Source organism: Streptopelia decaocto (genome assembly GCF_964273445.1).
Source record: "Streptopelia decaocto genome assembly, chromosome: 12".
Lineage (NCBI taxonomy): Eukaryota > Metazoa > Chordata > Aves > Columbiformes > Columbidae > Streptopelia > Streptopelia decaocto.
The window spans coordinates 4,384,883-4,409,445 of NC_138667.1; the positions used below are offsets into that span (position 1 = coordinate 4,384,883).

Consider the following 24,563-nt stretch of genomic DNA (forward strand, 5'->3'; position numbering starts at 1 on the left):
GGGATGTGCAGCCTCTGTAATTAAAAATACATGAGCTCTCTCTTTTTCAGGCCTTTTTTTAAAAAAATGAATAGCACCCAAAGTATGCCAAGTCTTGGTGTTTTATTTCTTCTTTTATGTATTTTTTAAAAAAATGCTATTAGGTTTATATTTTATTCCAAATTGAAAAGAAAATTGTGGTTGTCTTGACTACTAAAAAAACCCATCCTACACACCACTTGAGAGATGTGCAACAGATAGGAGGGAATTTAGCTGTACTCGGCTTCTGTTGTTTTCCAGCTCCGAGTCTTGGAGCAGGTTCGGTGAAGACGCGGTCTCTTTAGCCTGCAACTTGGCTTCAATTCCAGATGTGCCTTTAGTTACTGCGATGTGTTTTTATTTTCTCCAAACTCACAGCTAAAAATATGTTTTGTTTCTAGGCAATAGTATATGAAGGCCAAGACAAGAACCCAGAAATGTGCCGAGTTCTGCTCACGCATGAAATAATGTGCAGGTAAGAAATAACCCCCCTTCCAGTTAATTAGTGATGAGAAGATGAATCTGTCTCTCAAAATCTAGGTTGAACCTGCAGCTATTTTCAGACTTAAATTTATCTTTCTTGCATTAAACAATCCCAAAATAACACAGTTCAGTGTGTGTAATTAGCAGCAAGGTCTCAGTCATCACACTAGTTTTCAATTATTTATAAAGAGTTATTCTTAACAGAATGCTGCTGGTTTTCATTTAGACACCGTAGCCCACGAAAGGTCCCCTCACCAAAATTAATAGTCAAGTATAGTCTTCTAGCAATACAAATGTCTGTCCCCAATTCCCACCAAAACCTCATCAGTAAGACTGAATATAAAAGTATTTGGTTTTGGTTGTGTTTATTATTATTATTATTATTATTATTATTATTATTATTATTATTATTATTATTATTATTTTATTAATTTTTTCTTCTGGGTGTGCATTAAGACGTGAGGTCAGGAGCCCTGTTTTGTCCCAGTTGCTACTCATGCAAGGTCCCTGCTCAGCGATGCTCCTCCATGCAAAAGATCTCTTCTTGTTAATTTTCTTTTAACATCCCGTGCAGATCCGGCTCTGCCCTGTGCTCTCTTCCCCTGAACACGCCTGCCTGGGGCTGATCACTTAAATTCAGGGCAGTCAAATATCTTCTCTCTCATACACGCTACTTCTGCAGCTGTTTCCTTCTCTTTTCTGGCTGATCGAAATAGGTGAAGCCTCTTCTGCTTCCTTTTTTACCACAGAGAAGGCAGCATCTTCCCACAGACCCCTCCAACACCTAGCAGAGCTTGACCTTGCAGTCTCATTAAAGTTAGTGGGTGTTTTTTGCATGTCTGAAAAAATCATTTGTTACATGTTATTTGATGGCAGAAAATAATTCCCTGGTGGAAGATGAGGCATTCTTGCATAAGCTCATTGTTACAATCAGTTGTTTTAAGCCTGTAAAAATGCCATTGCATGCGTTGTAACTTTTACAAAACACACTTACTAAAAGGAGTACCTTGAGGGTAAAAACTAGAACCCACTTCTAAGAGAATAAACTTGGATGAGGGTTTCCTGGTGGGGGAGAGTCTTAGACAAAATATTCAGATGGAAACTTCTCTGTTGGTTGATTTGTTGTTTTTTTTTGTTTGTTTTTTTTTTTTTAATTCTTGGGGATCTGCTTGTTTTGTCCTCCATGGCAGCTCCTCCCTGATAAAACCCCGCTCGAGGGCAGCGCTCTGCCACGCTGGCAGAGAAGGAGCTTCTCGCTTTGCCAGCCTGGGCAAAACCCCATGTAACCCCCCCAAATCCTTCGAGATGTTTGTTTTCAGGTCATATTTTTCTAGGTGTTTGGTAGGTTTGACTTCTTCTAGGAAACCAAAGATAACCTGTTACAGCCCAGGAATGATCGGGGTGTCTCCAAGAGGTGCCTGAGCTTCTCCCGGGAGCTGCAGTGTTGCGACTCCTGCCCAGTTCTCCCTTTCCAAATGGAAACCCAGTCGTGCTGACAACTCCTACTTGCCCGAAAATTCATTGGCCCAATTAGCACCACTTGCACACTAGACACCTAGCTAAGAACAATTCGTGGAAATATTAAAGGAGGCCCCCAACCTGATAAGGCTGAAGTGTGTGCTTTGCTTTGCTCCTGTAATAGGCCACTAAAACAGTGGGACTGTTCGTATGAGTAAAATTAAGCACATGCTCAAGTGCTTCCAACATCAGGGGCTGAATCTGCTGTTAGTCCTGGGTGATGTGCCCTTCTGGTTCTTAAACGGCCAAGTTTTGGGGCAGGAATTACATCTGCCAGCTACCCACTGACCTGTTTGTGGGAGAGTAATAATATCCTACTTTAATGTATTAATTTTCTTGCAAATACTTTAAAATAGAGCGAGTAATAAGTAAATTGAAACTTTATATAGAGGGCTGAGTTTTAACCAGAAGACTAAACACCTGCATCAAAGACTTATGGCCATTCAATATACTTTGACTGAGATAAAATTATTTCTGCTCCAGTAATGTGAAAAGATATGAAGTCTTTCCCTTTATTTAAGCACTTTAGGCTTGCTTTGTTCTTAAAATTCACTAGATCGGGAGCCTTATTCCTCTTGTATTTGTTTACTGCCAGTCCCTGCTTTGTGTTTCATAACCATAAGGTGGAAAGGTAGCAAAAAACCCATAATCTGACCATGGTAGGCAAATGTTGTGTGCCCGATGGGGTGGGGGAGACATATTCAAATCTCTTGCAGCTCATATTAGATATTACCCACTTCCTTTTCTGCCTATACATGTGTAAGAGGGTGCTGTTTGTTTACCAGGCCGCTTGACCCTATTGCACAAATCTGTCATCCATTGTGCTGCTAACACTCTTTTAAATTGCAAATCTGATGCTCTTTAGGGGTCTAGAAGGGAAAAAAAAATCTCTCTCTCCACACCATTCTGTTTCTCTTGATTTCTTGCCTGTTGTAAGTGGAAGTTGGGATGTGCTGAATTTGCACCAGGGGTGCAAATGCAGCCTCAATTATAAGCATAAAATTAGAGTCTGTTCCCCATTAATCAGCCCAGCTAATTGCTATGCACTACCATTAGCCATATGGTGTGAAAGACAGCTTGCTCTCCCTAAGATGAAATTTCTTCATTTCAGACATGAAATAGTGAGGGCTCTGTATTTTAAAATAGCTTGTTTTAGATATTTAATTTCTAAACAACTTTCAGCAGTGCTTTCTATCAAGGCTAACTGCACAATAAAACTTTGCATTTATGTGACAAAGCTGGGTATTTATAGTATACTACAACCACGGCATGGATAAGACAAAGAATTCAAATGTATAGGAGAGACCTGGTTGCGGTAGGAAAGCCGGGCTGAGGTTTGCTTCAGGTGGCTGTTTATTTCAAAGGATTTCACTGCATTTAGTCAAATATAAAAATCTACACTGTTGGCAAAAATGTTAATAGCTGGGGAGAACTCACAGCCTCAGTGGAATTTATTAGTATTGTAGGCAGCATGGGGAGGGACATCTATAGTTAATATTGCCTCAACAATTTCCATTATGAAACCTTCAGTGGCTTACAGCTTTGCCAAACTTAAACTGTTCTGGCTGAAATATCCTTTGCAGGGTGTCAGCCTCGGGCTGACTTTCTTTGGAAAGTTTCAGCTAAAATGGTTCAGTGATTTCTGAGAATGAAGTTGGAGTAAAAGATGGTTTTTGTCTGTGTAAAATAAAATGCTACAGCTGTTTTGGCAAGAAACTCTTGCAACTCCACACCTCAAGGCAAGGAGCCTGTTTGGGGCAGGGGTTGTCCCAACTGCACGGTCTGCAGGATGAAGCCCTCCTGGCTGGGAGCTTCTGCAACATCTCCCACACAGACTCGCTAACGACTTGTTAGAGCCTGGCAACGAAGTGATCGGAAAGTCGCATTTGCACTGGCCACGTGCCATCACCCCGTAATTCCTCATTGTTCATCGTCCTCGCGGAAAGCCGGAGCGCGCAGATACACAAAGCAGGGCTCCTCTCGCGGGCGATGCTCCTCACCGCCAGGGTGGGGGAATTTGGGGGCACCAGACATTGGGGTGAGGAGGCCATCTCCTGTGCACCCATGGCAGGGCCGGGATGGAGATGCTCCAGCGCAGGGAAGGGAAGAAGAGGAGGAAGATGTGGAGCAAGATGGCAGGAGGGCAGCAGGTCCCTAGAGGGTTGCGGTGAGGACAAAGGCAGCAACAAAAGCTGGGAGTGGTGGTGGCCAGGGGATGGGGAAGCCTGGAAAGGGGCAGGATCGTGATACGTGGGGCTTGGACATGAGCCCTGAGATGGTGAGGACGGCAACAGGAGGGGGGAAACCTGGGGTTAGCTAGAGATGGGGTGCACGAGCTGGAGGGGGTTGTAGAGGCATGAGACTTCATGACTATCAAGGACTGCTTGTTTTAAAAGCAAACAAGCCCCCAGACAAAAGAATTTTTACAGGCTTTTTCCTGTGGGCCAGCATGATGTTGTGCCCGAGCTGTGGCTCGTTGCCCCACTGAAGAATGGGTGTCACGGAGGCACAGCGAGGACAAGTCCTTGCCCTCCGGCACTTGAGCCTCTCCCTGCACTGTCACAGAGCCCTGCTGGGAGCGGGAAGCTTTCTGGGTGACTGGGAGAAGCTCCTGGGAATTTTTAATTCCTCAGAGAAAGGAGAAAGGGCGTTGAATATTTAGGAACCTTTTTTTTGCAAGCGTTAAGTAGGCACTAAAGGCCAAAGCTTTCGAGGCAAGTTGAATTAAAACCACTTCTTGTTCCGTGCAACCAGGTCTCAAACTCAGGGTTTACATGATGTTTTGATTCTCTGCATAGAAAAACTGGGGTAGAAGCAGCCTTGGATTCTGCTGTTGGGGGAAAAAAATGCAAAAGGCAATTTAAGGTTTAAAAAACAATTATCTAGAACATGAAAGAACATTTGAGGTCTCCTTTCATGCCACAGAGCCACCAGGCAATGGGACATGCCAGCCACATACCCATTCCATCCTCAAATTCACTCTCAAATTGTGGTGCAAGGAGTGAGGTGTCCTACTGTTACTTGTGATTATTGGGGTGCACTCTACCCCAGCCAAACGAAGGGACCACCCAGTGAGCAACGTGGCATTTCCCCCACTCTCAAAGCCGGGTTGTCCCCATCAGGCAGCGCCTGACTCTGTCCCACTGGCAGCAGGAGGTGACACTGAGGTGTCCCCATCTCCGGGCGCCCGTGGCCGCCTCTCCCGCTGGGTTAGTGCCCCAGGAAGGTGCTGGGCTCTGGGCCTGGTGGTGCACGGATGGTGGTATCTGCTCATCTCGGGCTGGGAGCCTGGGAACCTTCGCTCGCCTGAGTAAGTGAGGCAATTTCTGTCCCTCCCGTCTGCTGGGAGAATGTCAGGACTAGCCCTGATTCGCTTCAGTCACAAGAACTGCATTGTCTTAACTTGTGCCAACTCTGTTTCTAATTACATTTTAATCATTTAAAAATGATTAGCAGTTTTTATTGCCTTGTTTGTGGGTAAATTTTCTCACCCCACACATTCTAGCTGCACTCCAATGAGAAGTCCTTTTATAGGCAAAAAGCCCCCCCGAACATCCACATGACTATTTACCTACAGCATATTTTATTCCTTCCTAAATTTTAATACTTTCTGGGTGCCAAGGCTCTTGCATTTTCTGGTGGATCAATTGTGGTATTGTGCTGTAAAATTAAGCAGTTTTTTTTGGCAATCTCAAACAATGTAACTTCCACCAAAATGAAGATACCGCACATGTGTTAACTGTGCAAAGTTTCAGCCCTGAATAGTTGCCTTGAAGCTTTTTGCGGTGAAAAGAATTATGTATTTTCCTCTCTTTGAAAACAATTTTTTTTTAAACCATGTTTAAACAGGCTGTTTTTGCAAAAGGCCATTCCCCGCCCCCCCCTTTTTTTTTGTTATCTTTAGTGTGGTTAGTTGCTTTATTGCTAATCTTGGTGGGTAACTGTATATTATTCACTCTATTGTTCAGCAGCACAAGAGAACCTTTGTCATACTCCCAACAGGGCTATTTATATAGTGTGGCACTTCTGAGGGCTTCTTCCTGCCCTCATGTTCTTCCACCTTCTGGGTAAAAAAATAATAGTTCATCTGGGTTGGGAATGCAAGCAGTGGTTGCTTCTGCCAGCTGCTGAAATAAGGGTGATAGGCAGGTCCCCGGGATGCCATTGGAACAAGCTTGGTGGTTTCCAAAGATTTGGTCGCGTGGTGTTGAGGTTTACCATGAAGTTTATTGAATGGGGACATGTGCTTAGGTCTGGCCAGGGAGAGTAAACTGGGTGGTCTTCACTGCGTGTCACCTGGTGCCACCATAGGATGGGCTCCCTGCTCCCTGTCCCCAAGCCCCCTGTAGACATCACCCCACAGGAGCTGCCCAGGCTTCATCCATGAGGTCCCTGGGGACCAGGGAGACCTTGGGAAGACCAGGAGCTTCCTGATATTTTTCTTTCATTGCTTGCAGCCTTGATTTTCTGTTAAGGGATGTCACCAAACAGCAGTTTTCCTTGCTGGGTGGGTGTTTTCTCTTTGGGATGAGCAGGTGGGTGAAAGCCTGAGGCTTTGCTCACCTACACAGCTGTGCCTTGTTCTGGTGGGTTTACATGAGCTGCTGGGGAGAACAGAGCAGCCCCCATGCTGCTCAGCCACAGCTCTAGATGCACCAGGAGGGATTCTCACCCTGAGCAGAAACACCTACATTGCTTGTGAGTTTACCTGCAATATATTTATGCCTCCTAATGGACAATAACCCCTGACAAGGAATCATCACAAACAACAATTTAACCTCTCTTAGGAAACAATGAGCCACCCTTAGCTTAAAAGAATCCCAGCCTAGAGGTCAGCGATGGAGCAGGGCTTTAAGAGACGGAGCTTATATTTCACATGCCTGCTTTGTATCGGAGCTGACGCAGGGCACCAGCCACCGGAGCTGTGCTCTACGTGGCATTAGCGATTGTTAACATGCTTGGAAAACTTGGGGAAACAGGCACGCTTGAGCATTAAAATCCACTGCTGATGGTACTTGCATTTTGGCTTCCCTATTAACAACAGCGTTTCTTAGAGGGAGAATAATTGTGCTTTCAGATTTCGGAGGGAGGTTTCCCGGTAGCTGAGAATTCATCTGTGTGCAGAAGCAGGAACAGCATGTGTAACATAAACGTCAAGCGAATCTAAAAACCAGGCTCAGCAGGGAAAAAGCTGCTTTATTTTGTGTGCGAGTGTACACAGGACAACTGTTAAACCCTGTGGAAAAGAGACTGCGAATAGGCAGTTCTCCCTGTTTCGGGTTATCCTTGAATTATTATTTGTGAAAGGGGCAAAACCCCTCTCTTTTTATATTTTCTGTTGCTAACCAGCTGTGCAAGAAGTTAAACATAGTAATTAACCCATATGTGACCCACTACATTTGACTGATTTCCAGGCAGGGACCGAGCGGTAACTCTAGCCGGCAATTTGAACCTACCGTGTTCGTAATGATGATTTTACAGTGTAATGGTCGCACTAAATCCTTTCACTTTTGCTCTATAGCCGCTGTTGTGACAAGAAAAGCTGTGGCAACAGAAATGAGACTCCATCAGATCCAGTGATAATTGACAGGTAAGGACTGCTATTGTTTCCTTTCATTTTTTTTCCCCTCTCCTCATTATAATGAAACACCTGCCCTGTGTTGCTAATGGGGAAGAATTAGGAGTATGTGCGGATGAAATTTTGTTTTTGATACCGAATTAGTTGTGCTTTGCAATTGCGATTGCCATGGAAGGGCCATATGGAGGATAACGGAGCGACTTGCTCTTTGGAGGGCTCTGGTTCTTGTAACTGATTCATGTGCATAAAGAGGAGATTTTTCTTTCTGATTTGCTGCGGCTCAATTCACATGCTGTGCCAGGGAAGCTTCAGGAATAAAATAATAATAGTTTGTGATTTATGAAATGTGGTTGGGCGCTTATAAATATTTAACTTTTATTTGAAAAATGTTTGAATCATTATCACTTTTAGCTACAGTAGTTCCGTTGGATGCAATCCATCTACATTTTAAGGTTTTTATTTATGCATAAAAACAGTTAAAAAAATAGATCTGCAAAGTACTTTTTTTTTCCCCTCCTGTTATTTTCTGTTGGTTGGAATATGATTTTGACTGTATTGTCAGTTGATTAATTCATTTTTGCCTGTCTTAATTATTGTGTTTTTAAACAGATCCATATTGCTAATCTGACACCACCAAGTAAATCACTGTTGTACAGTACATCTATTTGAGTTTTTCGGAGCCACGCATAGTTTCTGTGCTTGCAAATCATGCAAAATGGTAGCCAAACAGTCATTTTTACATTTTAATTGCCCAAACTCATTGTCCAAAGCCATGTGGGGTAACCAGGTTATTATGCAGCATTACTCTAGAAGAGTTAAATGACCATGAAGTACTGAAAGTGTCTGTGATCAGCTGGGGGAAGCGATACCCCTCCACCAACGTGTGGGTAGAGGGACCCTGAAGGGAAACTACCTATACATATAGGGGTGAGAGTAAGGAGTAGTGTGCTTCTCCTTGCATTATTGTCTGAGTTCATGCTTGTTGCTTTAAGTTTAAACTATCTTCTGTGCCAGTGCATCTGTTTTTATGAAACATGAAAGGAAGTGCAGAGGGTTTGACGTGTCGAGTGCCACACGCGGTCCAGGGCTCTGGCAGAGCCTCGTCTGGCTTTGTGCTCATCCAGACTCTCGGATTTTCGGTGCTTGTTAGAATTTGGTGAGCAAGTGCGTCTATTGGAAGCTTGCAGCAGATGTTTTGATTAGCTATAATATGTAATCCTAAGAATGTTTAAATCTCAGAAGATATTTCTATCTGCTTTACCTAGGCATATTTTCATCTTCTGTGAGCATTAGGTGGTACTAGGGAAAGTGGGGGGGGGTGAAAACCCCACAGTGAAATCTGTGTAGAGATGTGTTTTATAAGCGTGCTGCAGAGTTGAACACTATAAACATGGTGTTAAGAGTGGCATTTTGAGTGACATGAAAGCTACAAAATTCACATGAATTTTTCATTGTACTGGAAAGTGAGATGTTAAGATGCTAATGGCAGGTTTACGGAAATATTTTGTTTAACTATCTAGTATGCAAAACTGCTAGTTGCAAAGCACTTTAAATGGTGAAAGCCAGGGATGCTGTCTGTTATTTGCTTCCTGCAAAATGAGGAGAACAGTTACATGAAAAAAACAGATTGAGTTTCCTAGCAGTGATCAATTTATCGGTATTTAAATAAATTGGTGCAAAAGGTTCTGAAGATGGTTTTTAAAATGTGAGCTCAACGTAATCTGAAGATGATGATACAAACCTTACCTCCCATACCGAATCATGCTTGGCTTGTGAATGGGTTAAGCTTTTAAGTTCTTCTCTTGGTTTTAAATTGTGACTTTGATACAGAAGGTTGATATGACTGTGGTTTGAATAACATTTGATTTTGACCTGTTCCTGTGGGTTGCAGTGGTATAAGAAATTTGACTCAGCAGTACTGTAATTAGCCCTCCCCATGTTTTTGAAACAGTATTGTGTTACCTGGATTGCATTAGTGTGGCTTCTATTGTTGCCGCTTCGCATCTGTCCCAGTAGGGTACTTAAAACCTTTTCTTGGCCGGGGCTAGTTCAAACAATTTAGGCCAAATAAGTATGTGCTTTATACAGTTAGTGGCTTTACTGATGTTTCTTGTGACATTTATCCTATTCATTTTTTTTTTCCTGCCTTTTAGTTTGGAAAGGACGTAGTGATCTATGCGGAGCTTTTTTTAACCTTAAAATGAGCCCTTTAAAATTGTTCTAATGTTAAAATGCCTGTGCAAATCAGAACATGTGTTTAGTTGTACTCTATTGTCACTTCTCCATGCACACAATTTTTAACTATTATGTCAATTGATATGCAAACCCATATTTAGCTATTTTTATTTGCATGTGAGCTTACAGAATTCATTTACCATTTGGGCTAAAGCGCTCCCACATGCCTTGCGTTCTGATAAAGTCTTGCCTATGGATTTAATCTAACTCTTGCATCAAATCCTACGAATCCACAGACTCTGACCTAACTTAGACTTTAACGTAGGATCTATCCATGGGATTTTTGACTTATGTACTTACATGGAAATGCTATCCTCTTCTTACATGCCGGAATACTATTTCAGATTGATTAATTCTCTTTGATGAGGCTAGAGAAACTTGGGATAGAGAGAGCTCTGTCTTTGCGGTGGTTTAGTGAACTTGGCGAAGAGGCTGTTTGGCAGCTTGGAAGTTACATGTGTTGTGTTCTTTTTCAAACACTAGATATATATGAAAATAAATCGTATATCTTTATTTAATCAAAATGTGGGATTTTAAAAAGAGCGTGTAGTTGTGTTTGAAACAAGATATGATTTTATCCTTTATAAAATTGCTTTATACTTTGCTGTATTACGGTATCAGCAGATATAGCAGTGAAAGGGATCTAAAGAAATTTATACTCATAGCAATCTAAATTTTCTCTGGAGAACTAAATAAATCTATTATGCTCATAGAGCAGTCATTTCAAGGGAGTTTCTTGGAAACATGTGTGTGTCTGAATCATCATCTTAGCATTGCCTGTATATTTTATCACTAATTCAGTTACATGTGTTGAGATGAAGCTCTGATGAACAGGAACTCATTTTAAAAGGGGTATTATTGTCACAACACAAATGCACAATTCCTCCTACAAGTGCAGTGGCAGGGCTGCATTGTAATCACACTTAAACAAAACAGAGAGCACTTCCTGTTATTAAATTAAATTCTAGATCGATTTAACTTTCAAATTGTAACTCATATTTGAATTTAAAAGGTTTGCAATAAAATTCCTGTGAAGAAATTGAATAAATTGTAGTTTTATTACCACTCTGGATATCCTGGTGGCCTAACCCTTTTCCTTACAGTTATCTTAGTTCAATAAATAAAACCTCATTAGACTATTCCCATTTCAACGAGTTTATTAAATTTTACAGGAGTAATTAGCATAAGCTGTGCTAATTTTTCTGGAAGACTAATGAGAAAGATTCCTAATTAGGTTTGCTTTGTAAGAATCAGAAAAGATGATAATGACAAAAGTCACATAGGGGAGAAAGTGGGGCTTTCTGTTATTCCTTGGTTCAGGAAAGCGGCTTCTCTCTTGGCATTGTGTTCCAAACTTTTAAACCCAATTTACAGTTGTTGGGACCGATATTTAATGGTGTTGCCTGTGTCTGCTGGGGTTTCTTTACCTTTTATGGCTGCATCCAGTAAACAGGAGTCCTACTGACTGATAAAATAGGAATAACCACTGCAATCCCAAATATAGTGGCAGAAACATCTCAGCATTTAGAATCTATACCATATACCACCAGCCTGTGACACTGCATGGCAAAAGGGCTGAAAACAGCCTGGTTGGCCATTGCTGCTCCACCCCAAATTTTGCATTTCCCAGAGCACACAAGCAGGCTGATGACAGTGACTTGAAATTGGCTGTGCTGAGATTTACCGATACAGATGTGCCCTGCCTAAGAAATCTCATGACTGTCTTTCTTTGGGATAGGTACATTTTAGTTGTGGTGTAAGTGAAGGGGCTTGGTGCTGGAGCTCTCCTGGGTGAGCCTGGGTGCCCTGAGGTGGCAGGTCAGCCTGAGGATGACCAGGGTTTCTTCTAGCCCTTGTCTGGCCATATATTGAAGTGATCAGAGCTCTTGTCCTTGAAGCAGCAGTTGGCAACTCGTACATTGGAGGCTATAATATATTTTTATTATCTACTTTATTATCTGATGACACCAAGGTACATTTTAATGCATGACCTGCTACAAGTGTTTGGAAGGCCTGTGTGCTTTTGACACCTGCGGTATGGGATGCTTGGCCAGGCTCTATGTAATCTGTCCCCAGCTGCCACAGCTATGGAGCGAGCCAGCCTACCTACATATGTTTTTGAGATCTTTCAGTCTTTAAGCTGAAAAATTTTATGTTTGGGGGTAGGATTTCACTCTGCAATGACATGAAAAGAGGCGTGAATGACTTTCAGTGTCTCCATTTTACCACTTTACAAGTCATTGCGTAGTGGATTGTATTTTACGGACCTGATCATCTTTTCATCCTAAATACCAGGCGGGTGGAAAAATGACACACGGGACTGTATTGCACTCACTGCATCCTCCTCACAAATACACTTGTTAGGCAGATGTGGCAATTAATATATTTCGCAGCAGGTTTCCATGCCCGGAGGGAGGGTGATGGAGATGTGGGTGGGATGGCAGAGCGGGCCACCTTCGGGAGAGGACAAGCTGGGTGTTTTCCTTGGGAGGGAGCTGCCGAGGATTGCTTTGTTGCAGGGAATGGGATCAGAGCCGCAGACGATCCCCAGCCAGGGACGCAGGCTTGTCATAGCACCGGTGTCACAGAAAAGTGGCAGAAGATGCCAGGTGATTTGGGAGTGGTCCCTTTGCAGGAGTCCCAGGTCTTGGTCCCCCTGGCCATGTGGGTACCTGAACCTGGCAGCGTGGGGTCAGAGGAAGGTGTCCTCCTCCCCCTGCTTGCTCACACTGGTGATGGGGCTGCAAAAGGCTGTGGGTCCCATCCGTCCTGCATCCTTGGGTGAGTTTTACATGCAAGAGGGGCAGGCATGGATCTCTTTGAGAGATGTCAAGACATGGGTGAGAAATGCTCCTGGGCCTGAATATTTGGCAGTTCTCCTGCATCTTGAGCTAGAAAGAGCCCACCTCATTGCTGTGCCCCTTCCAGCGCCAGATGGGAGTTATTGATCCAGCAGGGAGGGAGCGCGGGGAGCAGAAACAGGGCGACAGAGGACACCCCCAGCACTGCACAGAGATGTCTCCCAGGCTGTCTTTATAGGCTGTGCCGACTAAACCCTTAGGGCCTCTAAGCAGGGTGTTCAGACGGGCAGAAGTTGGCCTCAAGCGTTTCGTGCAAGCTCCCGGAGCCTGTGAACCCATGCGTTTCTCAGAGGGGAGGGACTGAAACACACATCCTTGAGGATTTGGTTGTGATTGATGCATCTGAGAAGCATTACCCAAAACATTTCCCACATGACTTAGGCAACCAAAGGCATTTTGTGTCTTCGTGAGATAAATGGGAGACTGATCAGTAGATGCTTCTCACACAGAGAGTCAGACACGCTCGGCCCTCTACCAGCAGTCCTAATGCATCTGGTGTCAGTCCTCTTTCTGATGAAGAAATCGCTAGAGCTGGGGGTAACTTTGCAAGAGTTCTTGCAAAAATCTCTTGGTTTCAGCCTGTTGGGGTTGGCACATATCGCTGCTGCTTCAGAATCCATTAATTTTGCTCTTGGGGTCGAGAAAACTTGTGCAGGATCAAACCAGCTTCTGCTTACTGTTTGTTTGGTTTCTCTCCCCTCTGCCCCCAAGTATAAGGATTTTTGTATAATCTCAAAACTATTATGCAAAACCTTATTTTGGTCTCGGCTTCACTCAGGAGGTTTGCGATTTTCTCAGCAAACCTGTTCTGAGTTTTCAGTTTGTTATAAAACCCCAAACCAGGCAAGTTTTATGTGGTTTTGGGTTTCACTGCAAACATTTCACACTGCTCTAATAGTAACTTGCTTCTCTCAGTGATGCCTTTTGAATCTGCAGCCAGTGTTTTGGGCTTTATTTCACTACGATCTTATGCCTGATTATTCCTATTTAATATCACGGTGATATAACAGAGGCTCCTGTCTCAAAGAAGGCTCATTGTGCTAAATGCTGTGTAGTCTCTAGGTAGGCTGATGACTGCATTCCTGAAGAGAAGCGCTTCTCCTGGTGCAGTTTAAAAATTGAGACTGAAGTTTTTCTATGGAGAATAAAAAACTTAGGCTTGCACTGAATGTCCCAGGTATGAGGGAAACTGAAGACCAGTCTACTCTATTGCTTTTGGCATTTGATTACCATCTTTAGTGCTCACCTACAGCGCTTTGGAGCTTGACCGGTTGTGCTGTCGGTCCAAAGAAGTGAGTTGAGTGCATGCAGGGGATATGCTGGACCTGCTGCCCCAATGTCCACGTAGCTCTGCTCTGCTTTGGGTGAGCCCGGGCTGAACAGCTCTGCACCAACTGCTTTCAGAGCTGTGGCTGCCGGCAGGTCGCCAAGTCCCTTGGGCTCTTGCTGAAAATCTCAGTCTTGGTCAGCAAGGATTAACAATTTTAGGAGACTGCACCGGCTTGTCTAACTCCTTCAAGGCCATCCTGAAGAGCCGAGGGGTTTGCTTGTGTAGAGGAGCACCCCAAGGTCTAATTGAGACCTCATGGATTACTCTGCTGCTCATTCGGATGGCAGGATTTGGGTATCCAAGGTTAGAGGTGCTTAAAAAATGTGACCTCCTGCAGCCTTAGGAAAGCTCCAAGTGCACCGGGATGATCCCAGGAGGATCCCTGGGCCTGGCAGGGTGATTTGCCCCTTTGTTTCTGGTCACAAAGCTTTGAATGTGCTATTCCTACCTATCCATTTCTTAAGATGAACTCCTACTTCAAAGCGTGTCGTGCCGCAGGGAGGATGCGCTCAGCACTGTGGGGTCCCCGGCTCCACGCAGCTCAGTGCCAGCTTTTCTCAATCTCAAGAGTGGGCATTTTTTGGGGGAAAAAAGTATTGGCTTTTTCTCATGTGCATATACATGTAGACACCGTTTCTGGTGTGGATAAATTTTCCATCCCATCTTAACACCTGACTTATTTTTGTATTTTTTGTCACAGTGGGAATGCTCGCAAGAATCAGAGTGACAGGAAAATGTATTTGCAAAGATCATCCTCAGTTTTAATGCAGATTAGCTAAAATTGTTCTGAACATGAAAAACGTATCCCAGCGTTTATTGGGTAAAAACATAACCCAAGCCTTATTCTGCAGAAGCTGAGGAGTATGAGTAGTTTTCTTCCTGTGAGTTGTCATAAACGTTTGCATGTTCTAGCCACCAAAATGTATTCTATAAGTTACTGGCCACATCAAAATAACTCTGCTAAATTCAAGTTCATTTCTGCCCGCTGGAGATATATAATTTTAGTACAACATCTAACTAATAAAGTTAAAAGAAAGTAAGAAACAATTGTGGGTTTCTGTGAAAATCACGACTGAGATAACTTTCTAGAAATGGATTTAATGTTGTCCTCAGAGAGCAGCAAGTCTCTGTAGTAGTAGTGGTGGTAAATACTAGTGTGAATTTTTCGCTGTAGCATAATTTTTCTCTAACAGTTCTGGAAAAGTACAGAAAAGCCATACAAAGTTCCCAGTGTGCCACATTAGCAACTTTGCATAGGTGGTTTGTGATCAGAATATATTACTGTATCAAATGAGTGTTTACTTGTTTTTTTTGCTAAGGACAGTATTTTAGAGGTCTTTTTTTGTTGTTGTTTTTTTTTTTAAAGCAGAATGAATAATTTTCTACCCACTTTTTAAAAACAGTGTTTGGAAATAGGAAATGTGAAAACAAATTTTCTGGTGCTGTTAATATGCGAACTATATGAAATAAGTTATTAAAAGGCTTCATTTCAAGTCACTGAAATTATATACTGGGCAGTAGTAAGGTGACCCAGATATAGAGCCTTTCACAGCAATCATTGAAACGCCACGAACAGTGCTGTTTTGTCTTTGGTTTCTTGCTGCCTCTAAAGGTGTAGGCAGATGAAGATAACTCTAAAAAGAGCTATTTCTCCAATTACAAGCTTTTGTCCAAGAGCAAAGAGAGATTTTTAGACTAACAGCATTCACTACAACAAAATTAAATTCCCTTCATCTGACAAGAAGCCGAGTTTGGCAGCAGTTTGGGATTTTTTGTTGGTGATATGGCAGAAATCACCCTCTGCACCCCTGTTTTTCCCCACAGTGGGGAATGAGCCAGTGCTGAAAGGCAGGGACCCAAATTTTGGGGGGAGTAGGGTGGGTGGGCACTGGATGGTGCCACCCACAGCGAGGGCAGAGTGGTCATCAGTGCACTTGGGGACATCGCGTTCCCCTTTGCCAGCGAAGTGGGGGTTGCCCTTCCCAGCAGTGCGGGGGGGACCAGGGAGCAGCATCACCGCCATCGTCCCCACTGCCGGCACGCCCGGCCAAATCTCTCCTATATTGTAACAACAGGGTGATGTCCAAAATGGCATTCCACAACTGTGCCATCCCGCTAACCGGCTGAGGCACAATAGTTCAGTAATGTAATATAAAAAGTAATGGTGTTAGCTAACACATCCTTAATAAGATATTGTCCGCTGCTCTGCCATATGCTACCGAGCAGCCTTTCCCTCTGTGGGGCTTTTGAGTTCTCTCAATAAGATTATTTCAAATACTCTAATCCTGAATCATTGACATGAATACAAAAGCCTAGTGACATCTAATAGATGCCTCTTAGCTTTGCTTTTCCTCTTGTTCCTTTCCTTTTTCTTCTCTTTTTACCTGACAAAAAGCTTACAGACACTTGGGCTCTGTCTCTCAGTACCAGCATGTGGGTCCCCTCATGAAATATAAAGGAGGAAAAAGGGCTGACATAGGGCTGATAAGCCACAGAGCAAAGGACCATAGATTAAAAGTAAATGCCAGTAAATCCTACCCTGTACACTCAGTTGTTCTTTTATTGTTTTCTTTAACTCTTCCAGTGCCACATCGGGGTAGAAAGGGATGAAGAATTGAGTTAAATGAAAAAGGACAATGCTACAGTGACATAGTGCCGGGGTCCTAAAGGCTTCCTGTACACTTGGGTTTTCTCAGCTCTCTTCTCACCTTGACTTTCTAATCAGAATTGTAAACCATTTCAGCCAATCACATCGCTCAATTAGCAGAATGTTTAGGCCATTTTTTTGAATATCAATTAAAAAAAAATAGACACCTCCAAGTGACATGAGTGTGACCCTGGAAAGGATAAATTTTGTGTAAAGTAGATGTTAGGAAGAATGGATATCCCACTGTGAGTGTCTAGCAATAAAGAAAGGATCTTCCTCTTGTTAGTGTTGTCCCGATGACTGTTGGAGACAGAAAATCATTTTCTTCTTCTTTTGGACTTTGCCAACTATTCATCTGTGGACTCCAAACTTTGGAAAAGTTATTGGTACAGGATACAGCCGGTGTCTATAATGGGTTAAAAGGAAGCTATTTAAAAGATGATCATTTTCCTTCATTTTCTCCATGATTTTGCAGGGAGACTCTCAGGCTTTCCTGACCAGGGTAACCACCCGCTTCCACCCAGTTGAGTCAGGTCTTCTCTGTAATCTCCCTGAACACAATCTTTCAGTTGGATTTTTTGGCATCTGCACCACTACATAACCATTGGCTGACTTCCCAGCCGTTAAGTCACTTTGATAAGTGGATGTTAAAAACCGCTTTACCTAATTCAGATTTTGTAGAACGATGACACAAGAAAAAGAGAAATGCATTGTATATTCATTATAAAGTTCTTTGCTGTAAAAAAAGAAGAAAATTAGAGCTATTAAGATCTGATGGTAGCGTCTCCTCCAGTCTGCTCCATCTGTCTCTGCATCGCTTGCACAGTCCCGCACAAGCCGGGATTTGGCTGCAGACGGGAGCACATCCCACGGCACGTCTCGCTGTGGGTTATGCAGGCAGGAGAAGAAAAGGACCTGTCCGTGTTTTGTGAGAGCTGCCCCACAGCTAGGATCAGGATTTGGCCCTTTTTAAGGAAAAATGAGGGAGTCCTGCTGCATTACAAAGGAGGGCCCTGTGTGATCCTGGACTCTTCTAGGGTCTTGGACAGGATTTGTTTCTCAAGCTGGGGCTTCTTACATAGGTGCATGTTGGCATCATGCTCAGATGTCACTGGGCTGCAGTGATCTCTGGGCTCTGTTGGACTGGTCAAGCTTTGGGTGCTGCTGGGTGAGGGGCACAGTGAGACGGAGCCTCTTCCCTAAGGAGCTAAACAATCCCTAGGTTACATCTACAATATATATATATATATATATATATTTTTTTTTAAGCATAGTGAGCTCCCTAATAGCTCTGGCATTCCGAAAAATGGAATAAACTGTATTGTGGTGTAGGAGGAAAACTTGCTAAACCCCATTATGTGTACATGAATTGTCGTCTGTTGTATACTGTGTGGCAGGAGAGAGCAACATCTCTTTTTTTTTTCTGAAGGATTGCCCTGCTGTGACAATGGTAACTTAATTTGTCAGAAATTACAAGAACATTAATACATCATGCCCTAATGCGTCATTAGTGCATTAATACTTCCGAAGTCATTGGAGTTTTTCTAATAAATGCCTTCAAAGTCGGCTGGGCATTCACAAATTTGAGTTTTCAGTATTATAATTGTAATTGAGACACCTATTTTCCCTGATTAATTCTTGGAGTTTGTATGTAACAGTCAGCCTTGTTGACATTCACAGCCATCTGCGCTTGAAAGAATAACACGCCGTTACTTAATATTTGTGTTATTGCAAAGTGGTACGGTTTGAAAAAAAAGAAATAAAAAAGAGACTGTTCTCGGGGAAACAAAAGAGAATTTTGGGAATGCTTTTTGCCATGGTAACCCAGTTATCGCACATTAATCTGTCACATATGAAACAAGTTCCAGACTACAACACACTTAACCACGGCAGCGTTCCCGGGAGCTTCGCCCCCTCGGCTGCTCCATCTCTTACCTGCCGGCAGCGCCGTGGCCGGGCTGTGCCAGCGTCCCAAGGGTTAACCATGGCAGCAAATCCCATCATGTGCCTGGGTGGCTCTGAAAGAGGGGGACCCCCTCCCGGCTTGGGCCACCTGGGCTGCCTGCCCCTGCCACCCCAAAAGCAGCTCCTGGGGGAGCTGGTCCCCATGGGCGCCGCTGCTCTGGCTTTGGGGGCCGCCTGGATCTCCAGAAGGGAGGAAGTTTTTTTTTCCCCTTCATTTCCAAGATAAGGTGTCATTCATGAGAGCAGCCTGCTGAACTAATCAGGTTAATTGAGAGGCCCTGAATAGCTCTCATTGAGTGGATCCCTCCTTCCTGCTCAAGGCAGATAGTGCAGACAGAGAGATTACAAGTGCTTTAAACTCTTTCTCTCCATCTCTGAATTTCACACCGATTTCAGGACCACGAGGGGCAGAGCAGATGTGTGACATGGGGGTTGTACAATTTAGCTTTGCTGGGAGCAAGGCTTTTTTTTTTTAATCATCATCATTATGATTATTTTTCATTTGTGGCCAGAACCTCACGCTCTCCTGATGCCAGGGACACCCTGCTGATCTGCACCAGCTGGAGTGGTGTAAATTACTCCACTGTTTTGGAAAGACGTAGTGGACTAATCCAGCCGCATGATTTGCTCTAGATTAACCTGCTCTTGAGCATTGTTAATATTAATATTATTTCAGTTCTAACTCATGGCAGGGCTGCAGGAAACATTAATTTTAAAAAGATGTTTTCAGTGTTTGAAGCAGATAGCAGTTGGTTTTATTGCTTTTATAGTATCATTTCCCTTTAAACCTTTCTAATTGAAGTGGCTGTACATAATTTTATTCAAGTTTACCAGAATGCAAAAGCATTTCCCTCTGGATGTTCTTGCCAAATTAGGAACATCCAGGCTCCAAACCTGACTCTAATCTTCCTACTTGCCACAGTCTATTGTGTTTTCTTTGCAAACACTGTAACTATTAGAATGCAGGAGAGAGAAGTTTCAGGAAAACAAATTCCCAAAAAGTAGCGTCCCCCCCATCTCTTTTCCAAGCCAAACCGGTTGCTTAGTTCAATTTAAACACGAGCATCATTGTCCCCGTTGGCCCCTCTCCTCCCCCCCAACTTCTTTTCCTTGGAAGTTTCAGGAATGACTTTAATTATCTCTCCAATCAAATTCTCACTGCTGTCCCTGTGAAAGCCTGTAGTCATGGATTGCTGGGATTATTTTCTTTAGCACTTGGGGATAGAGAAACTGGTTGTTTGGAAATGAGAACCAGCTGGGTTCTCAGCGCTGGCGTTTGGAGGGAGCCACTTTGCACACAAACCCGGCGCTGAGCTGAGCCGCAAACTCAACCCCCAAATTACCGGCGCTGGGTTTGCCACATGGGATTATGCAATGCCGGGGTTGATTTTTATTTATCTCATTAATACGCATCTTCAGGGTGGCTGCTGCCAGAGCTGCCTTTAACTCCTCAGAAAACCTCATGGAGGCAGAGCCATTCCTGGGCTTCACCTGCCCAAAGCGTAGCAAATAAAATTAACCCCCTTGATATGGGACACGTGTTCTGCAGATGACAAGTAAGAAGGTAAAAAGAGATCAATGCAACAAAAGGAAGAGCAGAGAGAACTCCTGTTATCTTACATCTTTTGTTGCCCTAGCAGACGAGCTGCAGGGGTGATGTTGTTCCGTTCCTTCCGGCTTGGAGAAATTAGTTATTTGTCATACCTTGTTCATCTGTTTTAGTGCCAAATTCAGTTTGAAATTAGGATCCTACATCTAGTTAGAAATTATGACCTATGTTTTCACCTGGGTATTTTGTCATAGAGAAAGGCACAGAAATCTTCATTTAGTTGTGAGGATGTAAATTTGGAGATGTTCCACTGGATTTACGGCAGCTGCTCCAGACTTCTGTCTTTTAAAGAAATAAATACAGTCATTTGTGTTTATGGATTATTTAAGTTTAAATTATCTATATAAAATATAGATGTATCTACACAATTTGTGCTTTGAGAGTGCGCTCTCACACTCACGCACACTTGCACAGCTTGTGCTTCACTGGACTCTGTTATTAGGGTGGTTTATGTGTGAAATTGTGACTTTTTAATGTTTGAAATGCAACAGTCACTAAATCGGCAGCTCAGGTTAAAAAGTCCAGAAAAGAAGTCTTCAGTTCCTCTATTAAAAAAGAAGTTTGAAGTAAAGAAAGCGATTTATCGTTTAGCTTTGAGCAGCTACTTTTATACGATTTGGTTTCTTTAATGCCTGAAATATAATGACTTTGACTCTATTAATATCCCCTTTAGCACAACCATATAATTTTTCAAAAGATGAAACCATTTAGCTCTGAACATGCTTAGATCATACCATGACCTAAATATCTTCATATATCACACACACACAGTTTTAGGCTGAAACAAATATTCTTGAGCCACTATGACTCCAACATGTTACAGGTTTCCCACTTCTTCATATTTCCTTGTGCTGACGCATTTACACAGTGTTTCAGTTTATTATTTTATATGTATGTATACACAATCTCACATGCATACCGTGGGTTTGTATTTTGGGGTTTTTACTCTGGATTTTCCCTTTTTATTTTATGTATTTTCCCAACAAATAGCTGCTGCATTTCCAGTCACTCACATTTGGACTGAATTTTACTTCCTGTTTCAAAGGTCAAGGAAAACTGACCTCAACAGCAGTGCGGAGGCTGCTGAATTATTCATATCATTGACTTTGTGTCAGCTTCCACATTTGTGCAGAGGGATGTTTTATTCATTTATCTCATTTAGGGACCTGCTCTGCACCTGTTTCTACCATTAAGTACCCTGTAATTTGCATTTGATGCTAATTTAGTTTCATATCAGCCTGGTCCCCCCTTGTTAATTTAATTTTCTAAGACCCTTTTCATTACAGTAGAAATGTTTCCCTCTTTAAAGCAAACATCTATACAAGTAATTGTATAAACTGCCTTTTAAATAATATCTTTTAGAAGATTCCATCGTTTAATTCCTTAATTCTTATAATTAGCCATGGTTTGATTAATGTTTCAAAGGGTTAAATTAAAATGCAGAATTACTCAAATGCATACTTGAATAATTTTCTCTCTGCTGATAACAGTTTCTGCATTGCTGCTTTTATTCTACTTGTGATTCTGAATATTACATGTACTAACAAGCACTAATTTTCCTTATGTAGTGATTTCCCTCTGCTAAGCAAGAGCTGTTTTTAACATATAATTGTTGGAAACTCCGTATTGCCAGTGGGATACTTAATTTTTTTATTCCAATCGATTGTAAACAGTGAAGGAGAAACACTGTGACTGAGGAGCTGCTCCGGGTTTCTTTCCAGATTGTAAGAAACTAAAAGGGATCCTTTATTTTGCCAACAAACATCGCTGTTATGTTCTCACAAACAGCGTGATTAGCGCTGATCGCTACACAGAATAATTTGGCAATATTTACAACCATCATGGATTTGTTTGTGTAGGTGAAAATTTACATACGCTCTGATCCTACAGGGCAAAATGTTCTGCGATTGTCACCTCCAAGTACATTTATGCGTTTTCAGTGCAAGAATATGGCACTGGGGTAAATAAATGACCAGAGAGGCTATAGTGGAAAATCCAAGTCCCCTCACTCCCTCGCGGGTTTATTTAGAACAGGGCTGGATAATTGCAGCTGGGGTGGGTGTTGTGCTCCCACCTCCCCGTGTGCGGGGCTGGGGGTCACACACCCCGTGCTCCCCCAGCCAGGGGAGACCATAATGGTGACTCTGGGCTTCCAGAGGTTCCTCAGTGGGTATCAGAGAGGGGGACAGGGGACACCAGTGGAAACGTGGGGCTGGGAGCAGTGGACAGCTGGGGTTCGCTGTCCCAGCAAACCAGCTCAGGTTAATTCCTTCCTCTGGTTAGAATGGGGGGCAGTGTTGGGGCATCTATCCCAGGGGACTGTTTCCCCAAATCCTTCCATGCCTTGCTAAGGGTGGGAGACAGGTAGAGATTTGGCCTTGGGCTCTGCTTTGACACCTCGGTGAGGGGTTGAGCCGGTGCCAACCTGGTGCTGCAGGAAGGATGCGGGTCCATCCTCCAGGGCCAGCTTTGTGTTAGCTTTCCTTTTGCCCCACCAGGAGGTGACACTTCTCTTCCTCTATATCCCCCTGAAGTCATGATGAGGTTGGGGAGAGATGTCTGCAGCTTTGGGCTGAAAGGAGGCTGTTCTGCTCTTCTGCTTTTGCGTGGAGCCTGGGGGGCTCCCACTGCAAACAGTGGCCAGGGCTGTACCAGGGCCTGACTTTGGCTGTGATGGTCCCAAAAGTGTGACTTATGCGCCCCATAGACAGATGAGCCTGAGACTCGTGATCTGAAGCTGCGAGAAGCATAAGGATTCAATATCCAAAATTTGGTTTGAAACAAAACCTCTGATTTTGCATTGCTGTCAGGATGTTTTGCTTTTACTCTCTTTGGTTGCAAAGATGTCTTGAGGGCTCTGGTTGTGCTGGCAGAGCCCCCAAATGCTGGTGTCAGGGGTCCAGAGTGGGTTTGTGTTGGGGGCGTGTTCCTGGTTGCAGCTGTTTCTGGGAGCTCTGGAGGTGGTTGATGGTCAGGCATGAACCTGAGTACCTGCAAACATCACCTCTCCAAGCAGCCTCCTAATTCAGATATTAATAACTGCTCCCCCTTTATTTTATCGTATACTCACAATAATGACCTCAGTGCCAGGCATTTCCTGGGTATTAATGACCAGCTGGGGTTAATGGCCCTTGCTTGTGCCTTGAGCCATCAGCTCCTCCCGACTGGTCATTAATTCCCAGGAAAAGCCCTCTGTGGAGGTCATTATTGCTTAATTATCTCCATACACTTTAATGCCAGTTTTGACAATGTACAGTCTCATACTTTGAGTTATAGGTACTTTATAATTCATTAAATAGCTTATCATTAAAACTGCAGATGATCTTGATTATTATTTATTAATGTTTTCCCTTTGATTTTTTTTTTTTTTTTTAATGTGATGCTCCCATGCTGTAGTAGGAGGGGACAAAGGTAGAGGGAGTATGGCTCTGATGCTGAAAACAATCGTGTGGTGGCTCTCCATGTCCGGAGGGGTCTCCCTGGCTGTGAGAGGTCCCAAAGGCATCTGCCAACAGCGCCCAAACCTCAGCTCTGTGTTCAGCTTGCTTAGCCCTCAAGGGCCAGCAGAAAGACTTGAGGAGGAGCGAGATGTTCCCCTCTGCTGGAGCTCCCTATGCCAGCCCTGCACTGTGGAAACGCTGGCAGGATCCAGCCCGCATTTTTGGCAGTTGCCGCCTCACTTTTCTTCCCACCCTGGACCAGACGCGGGTTTGGACTTTGCTCCAGGAGCCCTTTCTCACCTTGGTGAGTTGTTCACGTGGTGAGCAATCTTGAGGTTCATGGTTTGGCTCCTTATCCAGCAGTGTCCGGTTGATGATGTGTTTTAGTGCAGTTAGGTGGTGTGGAAAAGAAGTGGGACAGGCTTAAGCCAAGTAGAGGGACTTTAATTTGTACTCTTCCTCTTGGAAGAAGCTTGTCTTTCTGTCACTCCAGTGTCCCTCTGTGTGGCATGGCAGGGCTGTGGCTGCTTCTGGCTTTGCACCTGCAGAGCAGAGGCTCAAGGTGCTGCCCGGACCTGCTGGGAAAGGTCCCGTATGCAGCTTGGCCCGGGTGGCTCTGCACTGGGCTCCTCGCTGGAATCAAAACCCGTGGAAATGGCCAGAGGAGCACTGACATGTACCGGTGCCCTCGCTCGGATAACACTGACCCTGGGGGAATTTACTGTGTTATTTGTCCTAAATGGCCCAATCCTGCAACCTTGTCTAGTTCTCCACAGTTTTCCATTTTTTTTCCCCTCAGGCTTTACAAGTGAAATATTTGAATAACAAAACTCTAAACCTTGGTGTCCGTGGTTCCTCTGAGGTTTTGGTGTGCAGGAG

General features: G+C 43.5%; 1 protein-coding gene across 9 annotated transcripts in view; it reads left to right on the forward strand.

The window, feature by feature from the left end:
• The window catches only part of EBF1 (EBF transcription factor 1), a 271,870-nt gene that overhangs the window by 11,879 nt on the left and 235,428 nt on the right, over nucleotides 1-24,563 (forward strand). For all 9 annotated transcript variants that reach the window (XM_082063781.1, XM_082063786.1, XM_082063785.1 and 6 more), the window contains exons 5-6: nucleotides 420-493; nucleotides 7,541-7,609. In XM_082063781.1, the coding sequence (XP_081919907.1) occupies nucleotides 420-493; nucleotides 7,541-7,609 (143 nt within the window). The remainder of the gene's footprint in view (nucleotides 1-419; nucleotides 494-7,540; nucleotides 7,610-24,563) is intronic.